Source organism: Gossypium hirsutum, chromosome A08 (assembly GCF_007990345.1).
Source record: "Gossypium hirsutum isolate 1008001.06 chromosome A08, Gossypium_hirsutum_v2.1, whole genome shotgun sequence".
In the NCBI taxonomy this organism is placed as follows: domain Eukaryota; kingdom Viridiplantae; phylum Streptophyta; class Magnoliopsida; order Malvales; family Malvaceae; genus Gossypium; species Gossypium hirsutum.
Window position 1 is genome coordinate 12,441,892 of NC_053431.1, and position 11,078 is coordinate 12,452,969.

General features: G+C 39.3%; 1 protein-coding gene across 1 annotated transcript; it reads left to right on the plus strand.

Annotated features, from left to right (window-relative positions):
* Positions 1-9,347: 9,347 nt before the first annotated feature.
* Positions 9,348-9,920, plus strand: LOC107890873 (uncharacterized). Its single transcript, XM_016815490.1, has one exon. The coding sequence runs from the start codon at positions 9,348-9,350 to the stop codon at positions 9,918-9,920; it is 573 nt and encodes a 190-aa protein (XP_016670979.1).
* Positions 9,921-11,078: the final 1,158 nt, after the last annotated feature.

An 11,078-nucleotide genomic window follows, 5' to 3' on the forward strand; every position in this document is an offset into this window, starting at 1 on the left:
CTTAAAATTTAGACTCTAAACTCAAAATTCTAAATTTAAAAAAAATTTCTCAAACACTATTCTAGCCGAATATTTGACTATAGTAGAACAATCCATATTTCTTAAAAATTCACAAAAACTTCATGTCAATTTTAACATTTCATCAAATTAGTCTTTTAACTAAAATTATCAAAAATCACTTTACAAAATAGTCTTAATCAACAACCAATACTTCAAATTCATCATTTGACATCAAGAGCAACCAAGATTCATCAATCGAAAAATCTAAAATCTTTAACAATTTCAAAAACGGAGGTACGGGTTAGCTAGACCTAGTTGTAACAATCTAAAAAACGTAAAAATTACAAGAAATAATTGAGAAAGCCACTTACATGCAAAGGTTTATGCTTGACCAAATGTCAAGCTTCAACAATGGTATCTTTCCTCACTCAATTATGATCAAAATCCCCAATTAGTAAGATGATGTTATTTTTGTTTTATTTTACTTAAGTTTAAATTATTAAATTACCATTTTGTCCTTTAATTAAACTTTTAATTAAACCAAAACACAACCCCATTTTAGTCCCCTAACTTGTCATATGGTATAATTACATTATAAAACCTTCCACCTTTATTAAATAATCAATTTAAACTAGTAATTCAATAACCATTCAGTTTTTACATTTATTATAATTTAGTCCTTTCTAATTAATTAACTATTTAAACATTAAATTTTCTTAACCAAATTTTAATATGACCTTAACAACACTCCTTAAATATTTAATAAATATATACAGGCTCGATTTATAGAAACGAGGTCCTGATACCTCATTTTTTAAAACCACTTAACCTTAAGGATATATTACTTAAACCTAATTATTCATTCAAATAACATAAATTATCAATTAAAATTTATTATAACCTATATTTTACTCATAAATAATAAATAATGATATTTAAGAATTCGCTCATCAGATTTGTGGCCCAAAACTACTGTTTCAGACACCACTAAAAACGGGTTGTTACAAGGACTTGAGAGAAGCTAATTTTATTCTAGGAATTCGAAACCTAAGGGATTGAAAGAAAAAAGTGATGGAGAATTGTCTCAGGCTTCATACATAGATAAGATATTCGAGCATTATTCAATGACCAATTCAAATAAGGGAATTCATCGCTCTTTAGAGGACTGTTCTAAGACAGCGGAAGAAAGAAAGAACATGAAAAAGGTTCCTTATGCTTTGGCAGTAGGAAGTCTCATGTATGCTATGCTATGCACACACCTAAATATCTATTTTGCAGTGGGGTTTGTGAGTCGATATTATACGAATCCAAGACGAAGACACTAGCAAGTAATTAACCATATACTTAAGTATTTACGAAGAATGAAGGATTATATGCTTGTGCATTCTGGAGGAGATCTTACTTGCATTCTGGAGGAGATTCACTCCTATAAGATATATTGATTCTAACTTCCAAACATGTTACGATTTAAGGAAAATGAGGTAAGGCTATGTTTTTGTCTTAAGCGATAGGTCTATTGTATGAATAAATGTAAAATAGGGTTTGCACTACTAACTTCACTGTGAAGGGCTAAATATGAGGTATGGAATAGATATGACACTATAACAGTATGGATATAGCTAAACCCAAATAAACCACATAAGGGCAAAACACATAATGGAGATAGTAGTGTTAGATAGAATGGTAGGCATAGTCAAAGATCGTATATGAGGACAAACCTCAAGATTTGTTTAGCCAAGACTCTCATAACTAAAGAGCTCTTTAGGAAACATATGGAGTGGCACAAAAATGCAAGATATGACTCATCTACTTCACTAGGGCAAGTGGAAGACTGTTGGATTGGGTGCCCTAAGTGCAGTATTTCCGTCAATAAACACTTGTAATTTTTATGAACAGATTGGTTAATAAAATAAATTCATTAATTAATTTAATATACTTTGTATAAATTTTCCTAAAATGGTTTTTGTACGTAAAGAAAAATAGAAGTAAATATTTCTTATTGGTTGTTTAATATTTAACTAATACTAAGCAATATTACGTGGTCAGATTGTGATACAAAAAGACAACTTGTATTAGTATACGAACCAAGTATGTCCTTAGTCTAATCGAAAATGAGAAAACTGATTGAAAGACTAATATGTCATCTATCAAGTCCAATTTGGGATATGCATTTTCTTGGGAATTGGATTGGATGACTCCCAGAAGATACAGACGTAGATGTGACTAACTGGATTGACAATATATCTAACAAGACCCAAGCAGAATAGATCTTGAATCCGTTTTTAGATTTATCCACTTGTGACATTCATAGTGTGACATACCTAAATCCTGAGTGGATGACAGATTATGTATGTATGACTCGTACACTTTAATGTCAATAATAGCTTGAGTTCGAATAGATAAGGAACCGAAAGCTGATGCGTTGGGTGTACGACTTCTGCAGCACGTAGAATCATTCACAACAATGGAATTCATGGCCTGAGACATGGGTAAATGTTCTCCTCTCATTAGCATTACATGGTTGATGAAAAGTAAACACGGTCATAGCTCTTTTGTCTTTGTGATGAATGACTTAATTACTATTATAAAGTAATTGACTTTTCATGAAAGAAGATGTAATAGTTACCATGAGATAAAACAGAATCATATTGGAAGAACAGATATTATCCCAAAGAGATCAAAGATATCCTATGAGGGTAAGACATTTATGAAAATTTCATTGGATGAGCATTTATTAATTACTTTTGTAATGGTACGTTGTTAGGGAGAGCTCAATCACGATACCAAATCGTGTTAGATTACATTATAGACTACTAAGTCAAAAGGCCCAAAAAGTACTCGTAATTGGACCCAATGTAACGCCCCAAAATTTTTAAATTTGATTCTGTTAAAATGTGACACATAAATACCTATATTTGCTTCAGTGGTTAAGTATTCTGGGTGTGTTTGGGAGGTCCAAAGTTCAAGCTCTAGCTTGGGAAAATTTTGGTATTTTTTATGAATAAAGCCTTAACTGGGTTCAATAGGCCTGTGTTTGATTCCGTGCTTCGACTTTATTTTTGTGAGGTTGCGGGGAAGAGTTTGAGTGGGATTAGGGATCTAAGTAGTGGGTAGTTAGTGCAGGGAATTAAGGAGAAAAAGATTAGGGGTTATCAATTTCAGTCAGGACTGATTTCTTTTCTCAAAATTCGGCCTTTCACCCTTGTTTTCTCTATCGCTACCATTTTTCCCTCTTCTCAATCCCTCCTCTTGCTGCCGATTTTTATCTCTAATCTTGCGTACAATCATTTTCTTTTTGTGGTTAATTTTTTGCAACTCATTGTTCGATCTTCTCGTCGTGTTGGTAAGTACGATTAGGATGTTATTAATGTTGTGGATTGGTGTATCATTACTAACTGGGTCGATTGGTGTATAGGGGATATTAAAAGGACGGGAAATCTCTAAGTAATGTTTTAGGGTGTGCAAAACTAGATTGATCGACTGAAGGTAACGTTTTTGTGACTATTAACGTTTGGTCATCTCGATCATTTTTCATTTAAGTATCATTTGTAGTGACTAAATTGTGGAATACTGATCAATGATAGGTATTGGAATGCTCGAGGGTGTCTTAGCTACAAATCTACACTAGGTTTGTACCCGAAAATGCAACAAATAAGATTCGGCGAAACGCCAAAAAATATTCTGTCGACGCCACACGGGCGTGTGGTCGCCGTGTGGTAGGCCGTGTGACGGAACACGGGTGTGTGGTTGACAAACTAGACCGTGCATGTATGACACGAGCACACAATACAGCCGTGTGATTGCCGAAAAGGCCGTGTGCAAGACACTAGCCCAATCATTTGAGTCGTGTGGGCTACACCGATGTGTGGGCCCACACGGGTGAGCCATACGAGCTTGTGGAATTCTGGGCATCGTGCGATCCACACAACCAAGGTCAATTTGGGTCGTATGGGCTACACGGTCGTGTAGGCCCACACGGACAGGCCACATAGGCGTGTGAGCCTAATTTTCTGAAATAATCCATAAGGTTGCATAGATCGCCCAAGACGACTGTGACCTACCGTAGGGTCGGTAAGCATTATTTAGACCCTTGATTCTGTGATCTAACTATGAGATATATGTATTAAGCATGTTACTCTTAGTATGTGTATCTGACTGATTGTATGATCTGTTAAGTTGCATTTATGTTGTATTGCATTGGGGATTGGGTTGATGATATTTCGGAGGAAGTGTCTGAAAGGCTTAAAGCCTGTTATCTTGTAGCTCAGCTGTATTATTCTGTTTATGTGTCGCATTTCGGTACAGTATGGTGTGTAAGGTTGGGTGGGTTAATTATATCCTCACATGGTGTGTAGGGCTGGACAGAGATGATGTGTAGAGACTGGTGGGTAGGATTATAATATTCTAATCTCCATTCTGTGTCTGATTGGGCTAAGGTCCTTTTGTATATATATCTAATTCTATATCTGAATGGGCTAAGGCCCAAATTGATTCTGTGATAGGCTCTGGCCCCAAACTATATTCTGATGTACGTTGGTATGCATGTTTATCTATGTGGATTACACACTGAGTTTTTAAGAACTCACCCCTTTTCTATTTTATTTGTTTAGGTAATCCTCAGCATTAGACAGATCGGAGCAGCGGAGGACTCAGCGGTGGCCACACGATTTTCTTTTCACTTAGACTATTTTTTGTTTACTTATGATTTAATTTTTATTTGGGGAAATTTTGATGTAATTATGGCCATTACGGATTTTTGCTTACTTTGGGATTTTGCAATGTTTTACGGTTTTCACTGCTAGTGGTAGGAAAACTCGAGTTTTCAAAAGGATCAAACGTTTTACTAAACTCCCACGTGTGTGAAAATTTTTCTAAAGCTTTTGCAAAGTATGTCGTTTTGGAATATGGTTAATGGTTTGAAAAAGAATGACATGATTTAGAAATTGTCATAAGATAATAAAAAGTTATGTAACCAGATAAAGAGTTTTTTTTTTTGCATCGTTTCGTTTTCAAAAGCACTATCATGTGACATCGCTAGATTCAGCCATAACATCTAGGCCGGGTTTGAGGTGTTACATTTAGTAATATCAGAGCCAGGTTACAAAACTCAGCTGCGGATTTGAGTTTTAAAGATTAGTTTTAAAGAAATAATTTATAAACAACTGCAAATATTTTCGAAATAAGTATGTAGTACTCCGAGTCTTCAACACTGATCCTGTAAGTTCTTAAACTCTGTTTAGAATTGTCTAAAAGTACAATTAGAATGTACTGAAACTACTTTAGGTAGTATATTACACTGAAAACACTCTAGTAGTGTAAACTAAAAACTGTAGTGAGCGCGATAACATACTCTGAACGTTCTGATACTGTTCTACATAAAATATTTGTTAATAAATATTGGGACTGTAACTAATGCATAAAACTGTTAATACAAATAAATTCTGAAATATTCGATCAGCACACGAGGTACTCGCAGACAGGGTACTAGAGGCCGGGGTAGAGGCTGTAGAGGGGCTCAAATTGGGTCTCATCATATGGAAATCTGCCTAATTTGGATACCAGCGAGACGCTGATTTCACCTGGTATAGAGACTAGATCTCATGATCGCACGGCCGGGGACGACGCATTGTCCTAGGCTATGCTGAGGATATTATAAAGGGTTGTTAAGCCCAACACCGAATCTGAGGGTCGTGGATCAGTTACGGAACAACTCCAATCCAACGAAGCTGAGTTATTCAGAGGTGTCACTGGAGTCGCCCCTAATGTGGTCGAGTATTGGATAGAGTCCATAGAGAGAATTATGGACGACCTGGATTTTACTATTGAGCAGAAGCTTAAAAACGCTGTATCTTTGCTTTGTGATGAGGCGTACTAGTGGTGGTTGATGGTTAAGGAGGGCACCCAGGCCAATCGACTGACATGGGATCTCTTTAAGACGACCTTTTAGGGCAAGTATGTGGGGGCTAGTTATATCAACGCTAAGAGGCGAGAATTCCTTAATATCACTTATGAAGATCGTTCAGTGGCTGAGCATGAGGCCGAGTTCCTAAGGTTGAACCGTTATACGCGAGGCATGGTGGCGACCGAGTATGAGCGCTGTTTCCGGTTTGAGGATGGTCTTAGGGATAGTTTACGAGTTCTGATAGCTTTGCAGAGGGAGCATGACTTTTCTGCTCTAGTTGAGAAGGTAAAGATCACCGAAGAATTAAAGCGCACTGAGTGCCAAAAGTAGGACAAAGGAAAGAATAAGAGGGATTTGGAGCCCTCAAATTCTGGTATGAGGCCTAAGAAAAATGCTAGATCTGATGGGCTAGTGAGAGTTGGGCCTCCTACTATATCTACTGGGGTAGCACTTTGTGGACACTGTGGTAGACGCCATCCGAGTGAGTGTTGGAGGATTACCGGGGCATGTTTGAGATGTGGGTCGACTGAGCACTGTGTTCGAGATTGTCCATTAAGGACCGATCAGATACAAGCTACGGGTACTAGTGCTACGCAACCACCGAAGGCAGTTCAACAGCCACATAGGGGTCGAGGTTAGACCAGGGGTGGTAGCGGTATAGGCCAAGTTTAGAGAGCACCGGGTAGAGGTACTAGGCATACAGAAGCGAGGTAGCTTGCACTGGTTTATGCTGCTCATCACCGTGAGGACTGAGATGCTCCGAACTTCATTACAAGTACGTTTTTAATATTTGAAGTACCTTATTTGGCATTGATAGACATAGGCTCTACAAACTCATATGTAGCTAGTCCCGTGTTTAAAACCTTGGGGATTCTGATTGAGAGTACTTCTAGTAAGGTAACTGTAGTGAGTCAATTGGGGCAGTCTATCGAATGAGTAAACTGTTTAGAGACATTCCGCTAGAGGTCCAAGGGACAGTATTTCTGGCTGATCTAATGGAGCTTCCATTTGGGAAGTTTGATCTAATTTTAGGAATGGACTGGTTGGTTTAACATCAGGTGAGTCTGGATTGTGCGACGAAAAGGGCTGTCTTGATGACCGAGGAAGACAGTGAGGTAGTGGTGATTGGAGAACGACATGACTACTTGACTAATGTGATCTCAACTTTGGTAGCAGAAAACTTGGTTCAAAAAGAATTTTAGGCATTCTTGGCCTACATCAGTGTTTCTGATTCTGGGGACTCTTCGGTTAAGAACACAGAACCGTGAGGGACTTTCCAGATGTTTTTCCTGAGGAACTATCAGGGTTGCCTCCGAGTTGTGAGGAAAATTTTAAGATTGAGTTGATTCTTGGTACAGCTCCGGTGTCTATTGCCCCTTACCGAATGGCACCGAAGGAGCTTACAAAGCTTAAGGCTTAGATTCAAGATTTGTTAGACCGTGGGTTCATTCATCCAGTGTGTCTCCATGGGGAGCACCTATTCTATTTGTGAAAAAGAAAGATGAGACAATGAGGATGTGTATCGACTGCCGTCAGTTGAACAAGTTAACGATCAAGAATAAGTACCCACTTTCGAGAATAGATGATTTATTTGACCTGTTCAGAGAGACTTCTATGTTTTAGAAGGTTGATGTACATAAGACGGCATTTAGGACTCGATATGGACAATACGAGTTCCTAGTTATGCCTTTTGGTTTGACTAATGCACCGGTGGCATTTATGGACTTGATGAACTGAGTATTTCAGCCCTACCTGGATCAGTTTGTAGTGGTGCTCATCGATGATATCTTGGTGTATTCTACGTCTAAAGACGAGCATGATGAACATCTTAGAATGGTACTATGGACTATTTGGGAGAAATAGTTGTATGTGAAGTTCAGTAAGTGTGAGTTCTGGCTCCGAGAAGTAGCATTTTTAGGTCATGTGGTTTCTGTTGAGGGGATTCATGTTGATCCTCGTAAGATTAAAGCTGTATTGGATTGGAAACAGTAGAAGAATGTGTCTAAAATCCGTAGCTTTCTGAGGCTGGCAGGGTATTATCGATGCTTCGTAGAAGGGTTCTCGTTCATTACAGCTCCGATGACTAAGCTTCTACGTAAGGGAGTTCCTTTCGTTTAGACTGGTGTATAGAAGGAGAACTTTAATAAGCTCAAAGCTGTTCTAACACATGCTCCTGTTCTGATACAGCCTGAGCCTGGCAAAGACTTCGTGGTATACAGTGATGCGTCGCATGTGGGTCTGGGTTACGTTCTGATGTAGGACAATAAGGTGGTTGCTTATGCGCCTCGTCAGCTCAAGACGCATGAGGCTAATTATTTGACGCACGATTTGGAGTTGGCAGCGGTAGTCTTCGCTTTGAAAATTTGGAGGCACTTTTTATACGGTGAGAATGTACTATCTACACTGATCATAAGAGCCTCAAATATCTCTTCACCTAAAAGGAGTTGAATCTTAAGCAGCGTAGATGGGTTGAGCTGTTTAAGGATTATGACTACACCATCGAGTATCATCCTGGTAAGGGCAACGTGGTGGCCGTTGTGTTAAGCCGTAGGGCTATGACCGATCTGAGAGCGATGCTCGCTCGACTTAGTTTATTCGACGATAAGAGTCTATTGGCAGAACTTCAAGTGAAAATGACATGGATTGATCAGATCAGAGATAAATAGTTTGGGGATAAGTCACTTAAGTTACGTTTCCGTCAGGTTGAAAGTGGTGTTACTACGAATTTTAGAATTAATAAGAATGGGGTCTTGTGTTTCCGTGATCCAATTTGTATACCGAATGATGAGAATTTGAGACTGTCGATTCTGAGGGAGGCGCATAGTAGCCCTTATGCTATGCATCTCGGCGAGAATAAAATGTACCGAGATCTGCGAGAGTTGTACTGGTGGCCAGGGTTGAAGCTTGAAGTTACTGACTTCGTTGCTCGTTGTTTGACTTGTCAACAGGTTAAGGCTGAGCATCGTTACCTTTAGGTTAGCTGCAGCCAGTAAAGATGCCGTTATGGAAATAGAAGCAAGTAATAATGAACTTCGTTAGTGGGTTGCCTCTAACACCCACTAAGAAGGATTATGTCTGGGTCATCATGGATTGATTGACCAAATCTACTCACTTCATCCCAATTAGGATAGACTTTTCTCTATAAAAGTTGGCTAAACTCTACATTTCTGAAATAGTGAGACTCCATGGGGTACCTGTCTCGATCATATCTGATAGGGATCCTCGTTTCACGTCTCGGTTCTAGAAGAAACTGCATGAGGCTCTGGGTTTAATATTAGACCTCAATACTGCTTTCTATCCTTAGACAGATGGTCAGTCGGAGAGGGTGATTCAGATACTGGAGGATATGTTGAGGAGCTGTGTGATTGACTTTCAAGGTACTTGGGAGGACTATATGCCATTAGCCGAGTTTGCCTATAATAACAGCTTCCAGTCTAGCATCTAGATGGCATATTACAAGGTACGATATTGTCTTAAGTGTCGCACTCCCTTATGTTGGACTAAGTTGGGTGAACGACGGGTTTTAGGTCCAAAGTTAGTCTCTGAGACTGATAAGAAGGATCAACTAATTAAGGATTGTCTGAAAGTAGCTTCTAACAGAGAAAAGTCTTATGCCGATCTCAAGAACTTTATGTTTCTGAAGGTCTCGCCATGGAAGAACGTTTTGAGGTTCGGTCACAAGGGCAAGTTGAGCCTTAGGTTTATTGGGCCGTACCGTATACTGAAGCGACTGGGACCAGTTGCATATCGGTTGGAACTACCTTCAGAGTTGGATTGCATTCATGATGTTTTTCATGTTTTAATGTTGAGACGCTACTGCTCTGATCCCACGCATATTGTTCCAGTAAAGGACATTGAGGTTAGACCAGATCTAACGTTTGAGGAGGAGCCGGTCCAGATTCTGGATCGTGACATTAAAGTTCTGCGAAGAAAGTCTATCCCCTTAGTGAAAGTGCTGTGGTGGAATCATAGCATTGAGGAAGCCACTTGGGAGCCGGAGGACTCGATGCATCAGTAGTATCCTTACCTTTTCTATATAGATAAAATTTATGGACAAAATTTTCTTTTAGGGGGTAGAGTTGTAACACCCCAAAATTTTTAGATTTGATTCTGTTAAAATGTGACACACAAATATCTGTATCTGCTTCAGTGGTTAAGTGTTCTGGGTGTGTTTGGGATGTCCCAAGTTCAAGCTCTAGCTTGGGCAAATTTTGGTAATTTTTATGAATAAAGCCTTAACTAGGTTCAATAGGCTTATATTCTATAATTTGTTAAAGCATATAAGAATAGGCCTGCTGGTCTGGTGGTTAAGTAAAGTGTTGGATTGTTGGAGGTATTGTGTTCGATTCCCTGCTTCGGCTTTATTTTTGTGTGGTTGCGGGGAGGAGTTTGAGTGGGATTAGGGATCTGAGTAGTGGGTAGTTAGTAGAGGGAATTAAGGAGAAAAAGATTGGGGGTTATCAGTTTCAGTCAGGACTGAATTCTTTTCTAAAAATTCGGCCTTTCACCCTTGATTTCTCTAGTTTTACTGCTGTTTTTCCCTCTTCTCAATCCCTTCTCTTGCTGCCAATTTTTATCTCTAATCCCTCGTACAATTGTTTTCTTTTTGTGGTTAAGTTTTTGCAACTCATTGTTCGATCTTCTCATCGTATTGGTAAGCACGATTAGGATATTATTAATGCTATGGAATACTAATCAATGATAAGTACTGGAATGCTCGGGGGTGTCTTAGCTACAAATCTATACCATGTGTATACCCGGAAACGTAGAAAACGAGATTTGGCGAAAAGCTAAAAAATATTCTGTCGACGCCACACGGGCGTGTGGTCACCCGTGTGGTAGTCGTGTGATGGAACACGAGCGTGTGGTCGATGAACTAGGTCGTACGCACATAACACGGGCGTACGATGCGGCCGTGTGATAGCCGAAGAAGCCATGTGCGAGATACGAGCCCAATCATTTGGGTCGTGTGGGCCACACTAGTATGTGGAATTATGGGCCAGGCCGGGTGATACACACGACCAAGACCAATTTGGGCCGTGTGGGCCACACGGATGTGCTGGCCTACACAGGCAGGCCACATGGGCGTGTGAGCCCACTTTTCTAAAATAATCCGTAAGGTTACACAAGTCCAAGTCGACTGTGACCTACCGTAGGTTCAATAAGCATTACTTAG

Excerpts from the sequence above, each read along its gene's own strand:
- LOC107890873 (XM_016815490.1), top strand. The coding sequence starts at position 9,348 with ATGGCATATTACAAGGTACGATATTGTCTTAAGTGTCGCACTCCCTTA.